Genomic DNA, 19,789 nt, shown 5'->3' on the forward strand with positions numbered 1-19,789 from the left:
TGAATTGGCACCCATATGGGATGCCAGCATTGTAGTAGCAGCATAACTTGCTATGCCACAACAGCCTCACTGGAATGATTTTTGCGCATGATTAATGATTTTGAGAAAATGGAACCTCCCTAATCTCAAGAGTTTAATGTGGTTCCATATAATTTATTTTCAGAAGTTTCTCTTTGTTTTAAAGGGTAGATAGTTGGAAACCTTCTTCCTTGTAGGTTAAGGCAATTTACCAACTTATTTATATAAAGATTGTTGTGCTCCTGTAACATCCAGGAAAACAAAACTGTCCATTTTCATGACTTGATAACACAGATCTTTCTCTCCAGGTAAGAAATGGAAAATCATGTGCTGTAGATTTTCATATGTAATAAATGTTATATAATTTCAAGAGGAGAGGAAATATGTGATACTTGAAATAAGAGTTAGGTGCTTGTGCTTCTAGATCATTGATAGGTGTGGATTAGCCATTAATTCTGGCAGTTTTATGAAGAACATATGATTATTATTTTGCTTTACACAGGAGGAAACAAAAGCATAGATGGGTTAAACAGCCAGCCCATTGTTATTCCATTGTGTAATACAAAGCTTAGATTAGACACTAAACAGACCATAATAGAGATCTTATAAAGAGTAGTGCCTTCTGCTTTGTCTGTTTATATGTACCTTGTATTTCTGTAGAAGAAGAGATGAAAGTGGACCATCTGATTGCTATTGAGCTGAAGGAATTCAGATACATGTATATTTTTAAAATTAATTTTCTTTGTTGATTTTTAATATCACTTGCAGATGAAATTTAATAACTTGCTTTCTGACTATCTTTTGGTAAAATACCAGAATGTCTCTCATCAAGTGATGCTTAAATATTCAGTTTCATGAAAATAATAGACAAAAAAGAAGTCATTCCTCATGTTTTAAAACGTCATACCCCTTGTTTATCACAAATAATTGTGGAATTTTATAAATATTTTATTTATTTGAGAGATCTTCTATCCCAGATTGCCGCAGTGACTGGGACTGGGACTGGGCTAGGCCAAAGTCAGGAACCTGAAATTCTGTACAAATCCTTCACATGGATGGCAGGTTCCTAAGCCCTAGGCCATCTTCCCTGCTTTCCCAGGCACACTAGCAGGGCACTGGATTGAAAGTGGGAAAGCTGAGATTTAGTATTCACACGGACTGCTAGTGTCACAGCCAGTGACTTAACACTCCGTGCCACAGTGCTGGCCCATAATAACAGTATTTCAACTTCAGTAATATAATAAAAATGTTTTATTATACTAACATACCTAAGGTTTCACAAACCGTAAATTAAATAAGTAAAATGTTAAAACAGCAATTTTTTAAAAGTGATTGACTAGAGTATCGGGAAATAAAGAATCTCTACTCCCAAGTAAACGAAGGCCCCCCAATTAAACTTTACCTTGACCACAAGATACTAGATTCTACCATTGATTGCCTGTATCTACAGTGTCATAACACATGGAAAAATCAGAATGCTGGAGTCTGTAGGTGTAGGACTATATTATTGTAAAATATGGGGCAGTGGGAAAGGGAGAAGAGAAATAGGAAAGAGAGGGAAAGGGGAAGGTCCTATACCTAGAAAACTTATAATGAAAAATAATAAGAATAAAAATTTTATTTAAAAGCATGTGCTTGTTGTGTTGGAACTCCTTTTTAGGATTTGGTTGGTTGCCAGAGACTACAGTTAGGATTAGGTCACTTGATTAACCAATAGATTTATTCCATTCCTACTATTACCAGCACTCCAAACTTAATGTTTTCTTCTCTAATGCTCCTTCTGATTCACACCAAACTATTTTTCAATAACTTATTGTCTAAGGCAAACTAAACTTACCTTCTAATTTTAATATCTTTAGGGTAGACAGTCAGAAGAACCAAGTTGCAGTTTGTTCCCTAGAATTCTTTTCTTAGAATTAGAAGGTGACCCATGATCAGTTCCCCGGGACCACTCAAAGCAGACAGGAACAGGAACAAGTGTCTACAGAGAGAATAGTGACGAGCTGGAGCCCATTGTGAAGTCCTTGTGAATTTCATGGGGCAATTTCTTTTCTTCTTTTTTTTTCCTTTAATAGTTGAATGAGAGAAAGAAAAAGGGGTAGAGATAGTGACAGACAATCTGGGTCACTCCCAAAATGCTTGCAACAGTGAGAGCTTTGCCATCAAAGCCGGGTGCTGTGAATTTAGTCCAGTCTTCTCCAAGGATGTTAGGGATCTGACTACCTGAGCCATCACCTCTTGCCTCCCTTTGTATGCATTAGCAGGAATCTGAAATTGGAAGTGGACCCATGCACTCTAATATGGAATACAGATATCCCCAGGGCATCTCTCTTCATCACTATACCCAAACTTGCCCCAGGATAGTATTAGACACAATTATTAAGGGTCAAAATACATAAATTTTGTAGTTAAATGAATTATATTAAAATAAAGATAATAAACTTTTTTGGTTATTTTACTATATTTTTACCTTATCTGTGCTCTCGGTATACTTTCTGTGTGGAGTATTTGTATAGTGTAAATACTGTATAGCGGCAGGCTGCTCAACATCTTTTTGCAACTCTGAGATCAGTGGTGTCAGTGTTGGTAGTTGAAACCCACCCTCATGGTAAAGTTTATGCCAAGAATGCTGGGAAGCACTGCAGGCGAGGCCTTTTCCCCTTGGAAAAGCACTTGATGGGATATCGGTTGTTGGCTTCTTCTTATCTTATCTCAAAGGCTTGAGGGAGATCTACCAAAGCATGATTCTTCTTTGCTTCCCCTATGCCCATCCTAATTGGTTCTGACCTTGTGCCTACTTTTACCATCATGTCCAAGGCACTTATCTCCTATTGCTCTTCCCTGGTCTTCCTGGAGTTCAGTGTTGTCTTGACCTCTTACGTTGTGCCTAGTTCTTATCCCCCTTTGAAACCATATCAAAGTTTTAGCATTTGTCACTGCTGCAGAATAAAGTAATATACAAAACAGGGCGACACAGTTGATGGATCATTTTGCTAGAGTTTCTGTCATTTTTACCATTTAGCATTTTCTTTTATCTTCAGAACATAGTCTTTCTAGTGATAGTAGTTTTGAGGTAAACATAAAGAACCTGTTTATTATTATTTATTTGAGAGGGAAAGAAAGACAAATAACTTTGATGTGTTAGTTTATTCTCCAAAGACCTGTATAGACTGGAGCAAGGCCATATTGATGCCAGGATCCAGGAACTAAATGCAGGTCTTTAACACGGGTGGTAGGATCCAGCTGTTTGAACCATCACATGCTATCTCCTGGAGGTGCGCATCTGCAAAAAGCTGGAGTTGAAAGCTGAGCCAAGACCCAGTCCTGGGCCCGGCGGCATGGCCTAGCGGCTAAAGTCCTCGCCTTAAATGCCCCAGGATCCCATATGGGCGCCGGTTCTAACCCCGGCAGCTCCACTTCCCATCTAGCTCCCTGCTTGTGGCCTGGGAAAGCAGTCGGACGGCCCAATGCATTGGGACCCCGCACCTGTGTGGGAGACCTGGAAGAGATTCCTGATTCCCGGCTTCGGATCGGCACAGCACCGGCCGTTGCGGCTCACTTGGGGAGTTAATCATCAGATGGAAGATCTTCCTCTCTGTCTCTCCTCCTCTCTGTATATCTGACTTTGTAATAAAATAAATATTAAAAAAAAAAAAAAAAAGATTGTGCTAAAAAAAAAAAAAAAAAAAAAAAAAGACCCAGTCCTAGAGCTCCACTGTGCCATGTAGGTGTCCGGATGAACAGCCTAAGTAACTGCTAGACAGGATTTCTGCTCTGACCTGGCTCTTTGAAGTGAAAGCCTCCTTAACTCTTAAGTATTCTTTTTTTTCTTTCTAAAGATTTATTTATTTTTATTGGAAAGGTGTATGTACAGAGAGGAGAGACAGAGAGGAAGATCTTCTGTCCAATGGTTCACTCCCCATGCTGCTGCAACTGTTGGAGCTGAGCCAATCCGAAGCCAGGAGCCTCCTGCGCGTCTCACGCAGGTGCAGGCTCCCAAAGTCTTGGGCCGTCCTCAACTGCATTCCCAGGCCACAGGCAGGGAGTTGGATGGGAAGTGGGGCTGCTGGGACTAAAACCGGCGCCCATATGGGATCCCAGTGTGTTTAACATGGGTGGCTAGGACCTTAACTGCTACGCTGTTGCGTGAAGCCCTTAGGTATTCTTTTGATTTCAAGAAACAGAAAAGTGATGTAAAAAGGAACCTGATTGGTAGTGTTGAGTTAGCAGGTTAATGGTGCTAAGGGGAGGTCGTTAAGCTTTTCCTGGCCTTCCTTTTGATATTAAATGAGGGATGCCACATACAGAGTCAAGACACTTGAATTTGCTGCAGAAAGGGGTAACATAATGGTAACAGCAGAATTGTGTTTAAGTATGCCCTGGGTTCACTAGAGAGCATGGGTTCGGGGAAACTAACTGAATTGGCTAGTATTTAGTAATCTTTCATGTTGTAATGAAAAGGATTTGAACTAGGTGTTACGTTAACCTAATACAGGTGTCTGCCTAGTATGCATTAGTATTTCCCACATATATCTAAATGCGGTGCATCAAGAAGAGACTGAAAGGCGAATATGTACAACATGTGACTTTCTGAAAAAGCTCAGTAAGCTCTGTTCAGTCTTTGCGAGGAAGGCGTGAAAAACTAGTTTTTAGATGAGAGAAAATTTGAGTTTAGAAACCTTTAGAGTTTAGATGAGTTTCTTGCCTAGTTTCTAAACTCATTCATCTACTCCTATCGTTACAAATTAGGAAACAGATGTTAGACAAATATTAAAGTTTACTGTAGATCATCAAGCTGAGTAAATAGGTGAACCAGAATTAGATATTGATTTTTCCTCTGACAGTCTGTAGATGTTCATACGTTGAAAGGAATTATTTTATGGAAAGAATGCTATACGAGAGTGCGGAAGCTGGAGTGTACACTGCCAAGATGAGGTGGTGCATCAGAAGTGAGAACCTTCTGGGCTTTCTAGTAGATGACATACCGGGATACCAATATAGTAACATTTTAGGATTTCTTAATATGTATTTTACTTATGCTACGCATGTAATTCTAACAGCTTATGGTTTATATATTCTCATTGTTTTCAGCTGAAAAAAAGTGGAATAAAGGTTAGATTGCATACCTGATTTAGTAATTCAGTCCCAGCATTGAACACAAATGTCTAATTTTAAATACATACACATGTGCATGTGTGTGTGTGTATGAAGTATATAGGAAATTCATCCTGGTTTTAAGAATCCCAAATTCAAATTATTCTAATTAATTTACTAAGCTAATAACTCCTTTCAGGTCGTGTGTGTGTGTGTGTGTGTGTGTGTGTGTGTGTAACCCCAAAAGGCAGAATTACAGAGAAAGAGAAGGAGAAAGAAGTAGATAAACAGAAAGACAGATACTTTCTGGTCCACTCTCTCTTCCATCCCCACATAGCCACAGCCAACCAGGGCTGGGCCAGGCTGATGCCAGAGCCATGATCTTCATCTCGATCATGCCACATGAATACAGGCGACAAGGACTTGGGCCGTTTCACACTGCTTTCCCAGGCCATTAGCACGGAGCTGGATCAGAAGTAAAGGAGCAGAGAGAGAAACAGAGCCGTAGGAGACGCCAGCACCGCTGTCACCAACTTAACCCATGGCAGCATAGTGCCAGCCTCTGAATGTCTTATTCTTTCTGGTTTTAAATGTGTATTTTTACTGAAACAGCGGAGTTACGGAGAGAGGAGGGTCGGAGAGATATCCTCCACCCACCAGTTCATTCCCCAGATGGAGACAGAGATTAGAGCTGGACCAGTTTGCAGCCAGGAACCTGGAACTTCCTTTGGATCTCCACATAGGCACCACAGGCCCAAGGACAAGGGCCATCATTTGTCTCTTTCCCAGCAGGGAGCTGAATCAGAAATGAAACAGCCAGATTTGAACTGGCATTCATGTAGTATACCGGTACCACAGGCTGAAACTTAACTGACTATGCCAGTCCCTAAGTGTCTTCTTAAGGCTGCAATGTTAGCTGGTGCCTTACATGCCTTCACATGACCACCAACTTTTATTTAGTTATATAAATTTTATTTGTGATAATTTTTACATATTTGATTAGGGTGTAAAGGGTCAAGGGCTAGAGGAAAATGGGTGAGATCATTGTTTTCACGTTCTCTTTTTTCTTTTCTCTATCTGGGAGAAGGGGAGAGATAAGGGGAGAAGCCACACCCAGCCTCCCAAGCATCCCAGGGTCCCCATTGTGGGGCATGACCACCAACTTTTTAAAGAGAAGGTGAAGTTTTCATGGTGATTCTTACTTAGATCCAACCAGTCTTGGAAGAATTTCCACTTGTTTAGTGAAATATGAAGTTGGATAAAATATGTCAACAGTTACCCATAAAATACATACTTACAGCACATTTTTGAAGGAAATTCATACTGGTTTTAAGAATCCCAAATTCAAATCAGTCTAATTAACTCGCTAATCTAATAACTCCTTTCAGCTTATAATAACTGGTTATGTTTTCATAGTTTAAGAATATTGATCCAGAATTCAAATTAAGAATACAGCAAATGAGTATGTGAAAACAGCCCCACACAGATGGAAATGTTACAGCTCTGAGCTTTGTGATGAATCATACTCCTGGAAGACCATTCCGTCCTTCCCCGGAGTGTCGACACAGAGATACACAAAGCGATGGAGTTTTCAGGTTTCTGCTCTAACATCTGCTGCATAGCAGCCCATTCATATGCCTATCTATGGAAACATCTATAAGTATTGATAAAGAGTTCCTTTTGACTTTCGTTTCCAGGGTATTTAGGTTTCCGTTGTATGTATGTATATAGTATACAGTCTCTCCTGATGCTCTGAAGCTCCGCATATTCCCAGTACACTTTGTCAGGTTTCTGCCACATGTCACTACGGTGTGCCCTTAAAAGCCCAAATCTGTCACCATTGCTGAGACAGGCTGCTGCTTCCTTTCATCTTGCTTTCCCTGCGCAGTCCTGCTTTTTAATAGCAGTGAAGAGCAGATTTTTGAATGTTTAGAAACTTATTTCAGTTTTTTTTTTCATAAAATTTGTAAGGAAAAGAAGGAAAAACAGAAATTTGAGTTCTGGTTTAGTATTGGCTTTGAAAATATACAAAGGGCAATAATTACATAATTAATGACAACTGTTAACAGAGGTTGAGGTTTCAGCAAACTGAATAAGCAGTGAAAATATTACCTGCTTATTGCTTAGCTTGTAGTTGGGATAAATATTTTATCTGATGCTAAAAAGTTTAGAAAATTTAAAGCTAAAACAAGCCAGCTTAGTTATTTGGACAAAACACCCTCATAACTCTATCTACTCATAGCAACAGATTTTTATTATTTGTTTGTGTAATTGGCATCATCTGTTATCTAGAGTCTTGGACTAAGAGAATCATTTGGGAGGGGCTGTGGAATACATTACTGGAATTGAATTGGCAGTGTTCACATGTTGCTGTGTTTGCTGGTTTAGAATCCTCTTTCTGCTGCTTTTTAGGTGGGACTCTTCCCTGGACACTGTGTTGAGTTAATTAACCAAAAAGTTCCCCAGTCAGTGACTAACTCAGTGCCAAAACCAGGTGAGTACACTTTGTCTTTAGTGTTATTGCCTTACCAACTGCTCCACAAAGGATTTCTCTTGTAGTCAAGTATGTAGCTTATGTTACTATTTCTCACGTTAATTAACATGAAATGAGCATTCTGAATTTTATATCTTTTTTATTTCAAAATCTATTCTTATTTGTGTGCTGTTTGTTTCATAACAGTTTACATGCATTTGTGTTTTTAGGACATTTTGAAAATTACATGCTCTGTTAGTATGCTTTGTTATTTGCTTTCCTAATTACATAATAGGAATGTAGCTTATTAAGGATTTAATGATTTAACATGTAATAGGCCTAATGAACTAACATGTTAATGGTATGTGGAGTTAGAAATCAATAGATGAAGGAAATATGGATTTTTCAGTGCCTGTGAATATCAGAACTACTGTGTGCATCACTTGAGATGTGCATACAGTGCATGGTATCGTGGGTTTGCACATAAGTAGCAATAGAGGTTCTAAAATTCAAGGAAGTGGAAATTTCTATTTTAGGGGTGATTTAATCTGATTAACAGTCCACAAAATACTTAGTCTTGAATTTTTGATCTGATACAAATTTTTTAAAGTACAAGTAAAGATTAAGAGGAATTGTTACGTTTTTTATGTCCCTTTCTTCCTACCAATAAAAGAAAAAAAATTTTCTGGACTTCAGGATTCATTTGAGCTTTTCCTTAAAGTATCTTCTACGTTTAAGGCTTATCTGTGTTCATTATGGGGGGGAAATTTGTTCATTATTCCATTTCTTCTTATAGAGATTGACTTATTTTAGACGAACGTTATTGCTTAGTAGTTGCTTCAAAACAATGTTCCCTACAGTTGCACTTGAGCTGGGAATTTCACTTCTTTTGCAGGCATTTTTATCCTTGTTTGGGTAAACAATAAAAGAATTTCTTTGGTGGGTACTTGCTCAGTGATGCTCATCAACCTCGTGGTCTAGAAACTGACAGCCCGTTAGTCCGCTGTCTGATGCAGGTGGGAGCGTGTAGCAGTGGGGCATGTGCACGAGGCTGACCACACGGAAAGCCAGGAAACAGAGAAGGGGCCACAACCACACCTCTCCTCAGAATTACGGACGATAACCTCAAGGTCTCTCACAGGGCCCACTCCTCAAAAAGCATGACTGGTTCAAGCTCCCACTTTGAATCCACCAATTAAAATAAAAAGTGATTGCTATTCATTAGAATAAGGCTGGGTGCTTCAGATGTTTGCCTGACCTAGGGAGTTTAAATCATCTTTAACATGTTGGGAGCCTAGCAGTTAAGATGCGCTCTTCCCAGGTAGTCATGCATGGATTCGTTCCCAACCCTACCTGTTACTTCCAGCGTTCTACAACTGCAGCCTCTAGGAGGCCAAAATGACTCAAGGACTTGAGTTTCTCCCATCGATTAGGGGGCCTGCATTGAGTTCTTGTCTTCTCGCTTTGCTTTAACACCTGAGCTTATTTCCATTCCATGGATTTCTGTGTCTTACACGACTACTATCCCATGTGGATTGTTACTACTTTGGAATAAATGTTGTGGTTGGGATGTGTAAATATTCCTACCGTATATGTAAAAATACTTTGAATTTTGCAAAATTTTGTAAATATTTATATAAGGTGAATGAATTTCATGAATTTCACAATACAGGTTCAGGAGCACTATGGCATACCTCACCCCACCCCAGCCCCTGCCCATACCCTCCTCTCACTCTGCTCCCTCTTGATTTTCCTTTTTAATTTTTATAATGACACAGTTTCTACTGGCTTCATAATCACAGGCTGGACACTTCATTAAACACTTCATTAACAATTCAATAATTAAGTACCAAAAAAAACCAACTGTTCCACAAAGTATAGTCAAGGACTGTAAACAATAACTACATATCAAATTGTGAATTTCATTCATAGATTACATTTTTATATTTCATATTTTTAGGTACCACAGATCAGGGTAAACATATTTGTCGTGTGGGAATTGGCTTGTGTCACTAAGTATAATGGTATCCATTGTTTTTGATTGCAAAAGACAAAATGTCATTCTCTTTTTGTAGTTGAGCAGTATTTCATAGTGTAAACATACCACATTTTCTTTATCCAGTCATCTGTTGATGGACGTCTGGGTTCAATCCATATCTAAACTGTTGTGAGTTAAGTTGCTATAAAACATGAGAGTACAGTTACCCCTCACATATGCTGGTTTCATTTTATTTGAATTAATTCCCAGGAGTGGGATGACTGAATCATAATGTAGGTTTATTTTCAGATTTCTGAGGAATCGCCATACTGTCTTCCATAGTTGTTGCACTAGTTTGTATTTCTACTGACATTAAATTAGGGTATCTTTTCCTCAATATTCTTGCCAGCATTAATTGTTTTCTGATTTCTGTATGCTAGCTATTCTAACTGGGGTAAGCTGGTGTTATGGGGTGCAGCCAGTTATAGCCAGCACCCTTTGACAGTGGGCAAATGGAATGTGGCTGTGTCCACTACCTTCTGTCCTGAAGGTGGGTCCTAACAGCAATGGAATGTTAATTCCATCCTCAGCCACTCCCCACCACCACCTAGGTATTCGCTGCTGCCCACCTGGGACTCACCTATCATCTGAGAGGGGACAGTATTGCATTGTTGTGTAACCACTCCGCTCATAAGCCCCTCTAAAAGGCTGGTGAAGCAGGGCTTGCTCTTTTTCTGGTCAGGTGCTGCCGTTACTCTGGCACCTCGACTCTTGGCTGAGCCAGGACAGGTAATCCCCTGAGCATGGTCCCTGTGTGCTGCTTAGACGGGACAATGGATGTAGTAATGTTGTTTCTGGTCTGTGTGCTATCAGGAGTTCCAGGAGAGGTGAGGCCAAGCAGTGATGGAATGTGGGCAGAGAAGCCAGGGAAGGTGAATGTCTGCAGCTTTGGAAGTGTGTCCAGGTTATTTGTTGCATGTCTCTTAAGATAACATGTTGTTGGGGAAACTGGGACATAGGTCTTCAGCTTAACGGATGGACTTGAGGGAAATGACCATTTGTTACTCTTGGGGTTATGTTTGGTTGGATTGTGATTGGTGCCATAAGGACTTGGGATTTGCTATTTCTAGTGTGCTCTATTATCACCAAGCTTGGTTAATAAAGACTCCTTAATAAACCTTAAACATGTCTGGTGTGATCTCACTCGCACCCCATAACAATGGAACCTCACTGTGGTTCTTACTTTGAAATAACAGCCCTGACATGAGAGACTCCATGGTGAACTAAGCTCCATCTTAGGTAAGTATCCCACCACCACCTGTGAGGCCAAGAAAACCATGTTCTGTGTGGCAAAGCTGTTAAAGCATGACTAGGAGAAAAATAAGTTTCACCTTCTTCAGCAATAAAAGCTTAAAAAGTTAGTAATTTTTCAATCCTAAGGTAGTTCTCCATTAGATTAGCCCCCATAAACTTCTCCTAGTTTGTGGTTTTTGCCTTTATAAACCCTGCTGCTCTGTAGTTTAGGGTCAAGAGATCCTTGGGGCCTTAGCCCACTATCCAGTGCTGGCATTAAAGGACTTTCAAATCTTTTCAGTGTGTGGTGCTCCTCTGTATCAGCTTGCTAGGGTGTAACTATTTCAATTTCCTTGATGAATAGTGATCCCGAGTGATCACTATTAGTGATCACTAATAGTGATGATGAACAATGATTTCATGATTCTGTTGGCCATTTGAATTTCATTTTTGGAAAAATACCTATTCATGTCCTTTGCCCATTTCTTAACCAGACTGTTCTGCTGTTGAGTTTCTGGAGCTCTTTATAGATCCTGAATATAAATTTTTTAACAGTTGCATAGTTTGCATATAGTTTCTCCCTTTTTGTTGCTTGATGGTTTCCTTTGCAATGCAGAAGTGTCTTATCTTCATGTAATCCTGTTTGCTTGTTTTTGTTTAAATTTCCCATGCTTTCAGGTCTTCTCCAAGGAGTCTTTGTCTACACCTATGTATTGTAGAATATCCCTGCTGTTTTCCTCTAGTAATTTGATGGTATCAGGTCATAGAATTAGATTCTTGATCCATTTTTTAGTTAATTGTTAATAAAGGTATAAGCTACAGTCTTGTTTTATACTTCTGTATATGGAGTTCTGATTTTTCCAGCATCATTTGTTGAAGAGACTATCCTTTCTCCCTGGATTGACTTCAGTTTGCTTGTCGAAAATCAGCTGGCTATAGATGGATGGATGGATTTCTGGGGTTTCTACTCTGATATGTTGATCTACATATCTATTTTTGCATCAGTACTGGCTGTTTTGATTTATCATCCTGTAGAATGCCCTGAAGTCTGGTGTTGTGATGTCTCAGGCTTTGTTATTGTTATTTCATATTGCTTTAGCTCTTGGGCTCTCTTGTGTTTCCATATGCGTTTTAGCATGGTGTTGTCCACATCTCAGTGAGTATTTTGGTTAGGGTAAAATTAAATTTGTGAATTGCTTTGGGTACTTTTTTAATGGTTGATTTAGCTTTTTTGGGTCCTGGGTAATTCTTCATAAATTCTAGAAATGATTTGTTAATTTCTATAAAGAAGTCAGCTGGGATTCTGGTAATGATTGTATTGAATCTATAGATCAATTTGGGAAACATTGTCATCGCAATAAGTATTAAGCTTTCCCATCCTAGAAATTGAGATACTTTCCCATTTATTTAGATTTTTCTGTGCATGTTGCATAATTTTAAGAGTGTAACTTTTGTATATATTTTATTATTTTTAATTCAATTATCTTTAAATGATATTATGAATGTTATTGTTTTCTTAGTTTTATTTTCTTCTTGTTTATTCCAAGAATGTAGAAATAAAATTTTTCCAAATTGAACTTGTATTCAAAAGCTCTGCTAAACTGTTTATGTTACTTTGAATTTTATTGAAATTCTAAGGATTTCCTACATACAAGTTAATTATCATCAGCAAATATTGTTTTAATTTTTCTTTCTTGTATTAATACTTCCTTTTTTACCCCGTTTTACTGAGGTGAAAATGTCTGATAGCATTCTTGTCTTATTTGTGAAACCTAGGAGGAAATCATGCAGTTTCTCACCCTTAATTAAGATGTTAGCTGGGACTTTCATAACTCGTTCTGTCAGGTTGAGGAAATACCTTTCTATTTCTGTAGTTTCCTTATTATTGTCATAAAAAGTATCAGACTTTTTTCCAAAGACTTTTTTTTATTAATCTCTTGAGTTCCTTAGATTTTTTATAACCACCATTCTGAAGTTACTAAAATTTGGTGTTAAAAATGTGTTGTGTTTTTTTGTGCGTTATTTTTACCCACTTTTGTGTGATGGAAGCTTACTGTTTTAGTCATTAATTCTCATCTCTGATCATTTTGACTCAGATGTTTTGTGAAGTTAGTTTTTTATATGTTGGCTCATTACTGGTGTTAAAGTAAACTATATCAGTCAAATATTTTCTCATGCTTTGGATGGGGAAGTGGCACTTCCCATGTTGATATTGTTCAAAACTTTTTAAGTTTCAGGAGTTCGATCATTTACTGGTAACTCTGGGAAATAGGTTTGTATTCCTAGACCTGTATGGCATTATGAATTCCAAATTACTAATGACATACAAAAAACAAGCATGCTTTCCAAAGGTGCTATATTATCTTTTGTTGGCAGCATCACGGAGCTAGAATATGGAAGTGGGCAACCTTGATCCATTTTTAAAAGGATCATATGAATTCTGTCAGCCTTGGATTTGTTTCACACTTTAAAATTGTCTTTGCCTACAATATAAACAACTTGAATGTTCTATTTATTTTTAACTTTGCCATCTGCCACTGTTAGATGCCAGATATGAGAGATGCAGCTATATAGTTTGAGACAAAATTTAAAGTTACCTATATGATTACACAACAAGAGTAATAGGAAAATTTTTCTTTTGAATTGGTTCTTTATATTTTCAATATGTTCAATTACGTGTGTATATGAAAATAAATTAATGAATCACCACATCTTGACCAAGAGAGCTTTAAGGAGAACACGGGTAGACAGGTTTACCTTCTCCATAATAAATGGGTAGTTTATTCAATCACCATGGGATTATGGCTGATCAGACAAGAAGAGGTAGAGGAGGGGAAAGTAGGAGGGAAACTAAGTGTTTTCGGTTGTGTTTACCATGCATGGAGTTTATTTGGAGTCTACTTGGAGTTAATTGATATTTTTCTTAAGTATTGAGTGTTCTCGGCTATTATTTCTTCAAATGTTTATTTTTTTTTTCCTAGTCTCTTTCTTCCTTTACACATCAATTACATTCATGGATACTATATCAAGATCTTTCATTTTGCTTCTTCTCTCTTATTTTTCTTTTCAGTTTAGATACTTTTGACCTGTCTTCAACTTCAGGCTGTCTTCCCTCTTCTGTGTGCCATTTTCATTTAGGTCATCTAATAAATTCTTTACTTCTCATTATGTAATTTTCATTGCTAAGTTGAACCTTTTAATTTTCATGCTGTAGTTTTTCCATCTTCCTGTCTCATCTACCCATTCCACCGGAGAAGAAAGGAAAAGAAGTGTGGAGAAATGGAGAGGACTGAGGATCCCTGTGGGAACAGTCCGAAGAGTTGGGCAGGTCTGTGAGATGTGCATCCTGAGGCCCTGGGGGATTCACAGCAGTAGAGAAATAGTAGATCCAAGGTGAAGCAGAGTGAATTCGGGAGGTAACCCAGCCTGCGGAGCGTTAGCCCTGCCAGAGTGTCTGCTTATGGAGCGGAGACCATACTTCCAAGGGAAGGAAGGTTGGAGGTCAGAGGCCAGTGGGAGCAGAATTGCTGATAAACAATTAGATATAGATTGTAGTTTTCAGTTGTAGTTTTTGTGGAAATTAATAAATGATTCTAAAATCTGTGTGGAAATGCAGAGAGAAGAATATATAATTTTATTTTTTTTAAAGATTTATTTATTTTTATTACAAAATCAGATATACAGAGAGAGGAGGAGAGACAGACAGGAAGATCTTCCGTCCGATGATTTACTCCCCAGGTGAGTGCAATGGCCAGTGCTATGCTGATCTGAAGCCGGGAACCTGGAACCTCTTCCGGGTCTCCCACGCGGGTGCAGTGTCCCAATGCATTGGGCCGTCCTCGACTGCTTTCCCAGGCCACAAGCAGGGAGCTGGATGGGAAGTGGAGCCGCCGGGATTAGAACCAGCGCCCATATGGGATCCCGGGGCTTTCAAGGCGAGGACTTTAGGTGCTAGGCCACTGCGCCGGGCCCAGAATATATAATTTTAAAGAACAAATATTGGGAAAGTTTCTGTAATGGCCATCGCAACTCACATGCAAGGATAGACAAATTTATTTACAAGAAATAAACCTGTGTGCATGTAGTTACTTAGTTTATGGCGAAGGTAGCAGTGCCGGACAATAACAAGAGCATAGTCAACCAAGAGCTGGCTCAACTAGGCATTTTAAGTTACAAATAAGAGAAAAGAAATTGGACCTGTAGCCTCATACACAAAAATCCATTCCAGGAGAATTACAGGTCTGTATATAAAAGGAGAAAAAAAACATCTAGAAGATTGGAAAATTAGAATAGTTTCATGACATTAAAAGCATTAATCATAACTGAAAAGTTTAATGATTAAGCTTAGTAAAATTTAAGAGCTTCGTTAAAGGGCAAGTCACAAACTGGAAAATGTATTTATTTGCTGGGTATCTGCTCATCAAAGGCCTTATAACTCAAATACAGGAAAATCATTGAGGTCAGCTGTATAGCATCCTCCACCAGTTGTCTCCCTAAGTTGTACAACCTTTCTGTCTACCTTTAACAAAAGCTAGGAGAGGTAGATGAGAGTCTGTAGTGCTTGGCTTTAGTATAGTGATTACACACTTTGAAAAGGGTGGGGATGAAAGGATTGCCTTTGTCAGCGCTCCTGCAACTCCACACAGCACAGTGTGGAGACACCATCCGCTTGAGGAAGAGAGGTCAAGGCCTGGCCTCAGCATCAGGTCCAGGATGAGGTCAGCTGTGATGAGGCTCAGTACTGTGCAGAGCCCCCTGGGCCCTGCACACTGAAATGCTGTAATTAGCTCAGCCAGGTTCCCGGTGTCCATCACTCATCTCCCTACCTTTACCACTGGGAGAAGGATGGAAAGTGAGCTCGGGACTAGGTGTTGCAGAGCAAGGAGATGCTTTATGGTCTTACGGAGAAGGAAGCTGAGCACATAGCACTAATCATTCTATCTCAAAGCCAATGAAGAGCCAAGAGGGAATTAAGTCAGCGTGAAAGAGTTAAGTAAGAGACACCTCAAGCATTTTTACCAGTAAATACTGTGGTCCTTCCTGCCCTGATCCCACTGCAGGGAGCTCTCAGGTTTCTGTGTTGAAGCGTTGCCCTGGACAGAGATCTCAGTATCTCCTCCCCATTGAGGCTCTTGCTGTGTGGAGCCTTGAGACCTCACCTGCTTGAGATCCATTGAAGCAGCTGAGTGGCTGTACTGAAGAACTTTGCCCATCTAGCCCTGTGGATTTGTTTTGCTGTGTATTTAGTTAAGAGTTTTTTCAGCTGTACTAATCAGGACTACAATTCTGTAGGGTTTGTTTGTTTTGTAATCATTAGGTTTTGATAACAAGTTGCATTAATTCTTGAGTATGCCTTTGGTAGAATAGGTATTTTGATTCTATTAATTGCACCAAACTGTGAATATTAAAAATTTTGCTTTCTTATGTTTTTTTTAATGGTTTCTAACTTTCATCATTGAGACCCCACACATCCTTCATTAAATTTATTCCAAGGTTGTTCTGATTTTTGCTGCTGGTGTTAATGGAATTTTCCTCAACCATAAAATTGCGTATACAAAAGCTTTTGTTTTCTGTATGTTAATTTTATACCTGAAACCTTGCCACAGTCTCTTAGGAGTCCTAGCAGTCTCTTCATAGAGTCTTTGCTCCGCTTTAAAGAGAACCGCGTCATCTGCAAACAAGGATAACTTGACTTCCTCCTTTCCAGTTTGTATCCTTAACAAGCCAAAAAATAATAACCATATGATTATCTCAGTAGGTGCAGAGAAAGCTGTTGCTAAGATCCTTTTATTATATTAAAAAAATAAACCCTGAAGCAAATTGAGTATAGGAGAAAAATTCCTCAACACAATTAAGGCAATATATGACAAATGCATACAGAGCACCATAGTGTGATGGGGAGAAGTTAGAAGCATTTTCTTTAAGTCAGACCCAGACAGGGATGCCCAACCATTGTCATTCATAATTGTTCTGAAACTTTTACTTTTTTAAAAGATTTGTTTTTGTTGGAAAGTCAGATTTTACAGAGAGAAAGAGAGGCATAGAGAAAGATCTTCCATCCACTGGTTCACTCCCTAAGTGGCCACGTTGGCCAGAGCTGAGCTGGTCCAAAGGCAGGAGCCAGGAGAGTCTTCTGAGTCTCCCACATAGGTGCAGGGTCCCAAGGCTCTGGGCTGTCCTTCACTGCTTTTCCCAGGCCATAAGCAGGGAGCTGGAGGGAAGCTGAGCCAGGATATGAACCAGTGCGCGTATGGCATCCTGGTAGATGCAAAGTGAGGACTTGAGCCACTAGGCTATTGCCCTGGACCCTGTTTTGAAACTTTAAGCCGTAGCAGTTAGCTTCTTAACATAAGCACCTGTGTGAAAAGCAGCTTGCTTGGGTGAAGGGATTGGAGCTGCGCCAACCTATGATCTTAGTGCCGCTGTGTGTACATTGTGTGTCTTTTTTGCTTTTCAATTTCTTTATATTAAAAATTGAGAGAAGATTTTTTTGAACATTCAGCATTTTTAAGACTCCTAAAAAAAAAAAACCCTAGATCCTTGATCAGTTTTACAGCTTTATATTGTAACTTACTTTAAATGCATGGATGTTAGAACTTGATCTGGTCAGTTTAGAATATTATATATTGAGATAAATCTGTGTCATAGTGTATCATTGAAACAGAATAACTACAGTAAGGATGATGCTTGTCTTTGTCTAAATAGAACTCACATAATAAATTTTTGCAGTTTTTTTTGGTGATAGCTGATTTTTATTCACAGATTTAGAATTAAGGATTTAATTTTGGAGAACTTAGTAATTAGATAAAGTGATCAAGGAAATTTTTGTATTTATTGAAGAAATAGATTATCAGATAACTAATTAACTTGATTCTTTAACTGATTTTAAAATTTAAGAAATCCTGTCAGTATTCTTTAGAAAGCGAGTTATCTGATATCTTGCTTCTTTGTAGTTAGTTGCAGTTTTGCCAGTAAATTTGTTTTTTATTACTTTTCAAATACTTGCTCCTGGATTGTTTCTGTTTCGTTTTCCTTTGATTACTCAGTACTTTGCTCTTCGTAGCCATGTTTCATTACATGTTATTTTAGTGTGAAGTGACCACATAATTATGTATCAGCTGAGAAGGTCTGAGCTGCTGCTGACTCCATCCACTGTGACTGCTGTGTTCTTCCCAGTGGTCACATCCCTCCCCCTGTGCTGGAGGCTGCTGGAGGCACATTTAGGAATCAGTTAGCGAGGGTTCCATGTTGGGGTGCAGGAGGTTAAACTGCTCTTCATATTGCTTGCATTCCACAAAACAGTGCTATTCAAGTTCCAGTCACTCTAGTTTGGATCCAGTTCACTTTTTAAAAAAAGATTTATTTATTTTCTTTGGAAGTCAGATATGCAGAGAGAAAGATCTTCTGTCCGTTGATTCACTCTGTAAGCAGACACAATAGCTGGAGCTGCGCCAATCCGAAACGAGGAGCCTGGAGCCCCTTCCAGGTCTCCAAGGTGCCAAGGCTTTGGACCGTCCTCGACTGCCTTCCCAGGCCACAAAGGGAGCTGGATGGGAAGCTAAGACACCGGTGTTAGAACTGGTGCCCAAATGGGATCCCGGTGCCTACAAGGAGGAGACTTCAGCCGCTAGGCAATTGCACCAGGCCCATCCACTTCACTTTTAATGTGACTAGAGAAACATTGGATGATTGTCCAAGTACTTTAGCCCTGTCCCCATTGTGGGAGACCCAGATGGAATTCTTTCTACCTGGCACTCAGCTTTATCCAGTCCCATCCCTTGCAGTATTTTGAGAAGTGAATGGTCTTTCCGTCTGTGTCTCTCCCTCTTTCTCTCTTTCATTCTGCTTTTCAATCAAATCTTAAAAAAGAAAAATTAAGTACTGAAATTGGTATGCAAGGAGGCCTTGGTTTAAAACTCAAAGAACTTGGGCCCAGCGCAATGGGCCAGTGGCTAAATCCTCACCTTGCATCTGCCAGGATCCAGTATGGCTCCAGCTCCCACCCGGCTCCCTGCTTGTGACCTGGGAAAGCAGTAGAGGACGGCCCATGCATTGGGACCCTGGACTTGCATGGGAAATCCAGAAGACGCTCCAGGCTCCTGACATCAGATCAGCTCAGTTCCTGCCACTGTGGCCACTTCGGGAGTGAATCAACAGATGAAAGATCTTTCTGTCTGTCTCTCCTTCTGTCTGTATTTTTAAAGAAAAATGCTGGAATGCCTCATGAAGTTTTCAGCTCATATACATAGCAGAGGAATGAGGTGTTTTATGACCACACCAGCAAAACCAGTTGGAAAACTTACAATGCTGTATTTTTGCAAAGTGCTGTAGTTTGTGAGTACTTTTTTTTTTAAATGAGTACCCTGCACCCTTTTGGGTAAGGTAAGCACCTTACCCGTCCCATTTGTACACACTTGGAGCAACTGAGATGGCTTTGAAGGCTTGCCCGAGGCTTCAGAAATGGAGCCTGCAGAAATCTAGTGCTGTGCAATTCAACACAGTGATCACTGATAACACTACATGGTGCTTCTCCTTGCCTGCTGGACACTGTCCCGGGTGCTTTACACAGTGATCACTGATAACACTACATGGTGCTTCTCCTTGCCTGCTGGACACTGTCCTGGGTGCTTTACACAGTGATCACTGATAACACTACATGGTGCTTCTCCTTGCCTGCTGGACACTGTCCCGGGTGCTTTACACAGTGATCACTGATAACACTACATGGTGCTTCTCCTTGCCTGCTGGACACTGTCCCGGGTGCTTTACACAGTGATCACTGATAACACTACATGGTGCTTCTCCTTGCCTGCTGGACACTGTCCCGGGTGCTTTACACAGTAATCACTGATAACACTGCATGGTGCTTCTCCTTGCCTGCTGGACACTGTCCTGGGTGCTTTACTAGGTTAGTTCTCCTTGGTTTAGAGCAA

The 19,789-nt window shown here is 39.6% G+C and overlaps 2 protein-coding genes across 3 annotated transcripts in view; one reads left to right on the forward strand and one right to left on the reverse strand.

Annotated features, from left to right (window-relative positions):
• ARHGAP32 (Rho GTPase activating protein 32) overlaps positions 1–19,789 on the forward strand; it is a 309,647-nt gene that overhangs the window by 236,282 nt on the left and 53,576 nt on the right. For both annotated transcript variants that reach the window (XM_058664112.1, XM_058664113.1), the window contains one exon: positions 7,525–7,606. In XM_058664112.1, the coding sequence (XP_058520095.1) occupies positions 7,525–7,606 (82 nt within the window). The remainder of the gene's footprint in view (positions 1–7,524; positions 7,607–19,789) is intronic.
• KCNJ5 (potassium inwardly rectifying channel subfamily J member 5) overlaps positions 1–19,789 on the reverse strand; it is a 253,758-nt gene that overhangs the window by 90,300 nt on the left and 143,669 nt on the right. The gene's annotated exons all lie outside the window — the stretch shown is intronic.

The sequence above is a fragment of the Ochotona princeps genome, chromosome 4 (genome assembly GCF_030435755.1).
Source record: "Ochotona princeps isolate mOchPri1 chromosome 4, mOchPri1.hap1, whole genome shotgun sequence".
Classification (NCBI taxonomy): Eukaryota; Metazoa; Chordata; class Mammalia; order Lagomorpha; family Ochotonidae; genus Ochotona; species Ochotona princeps.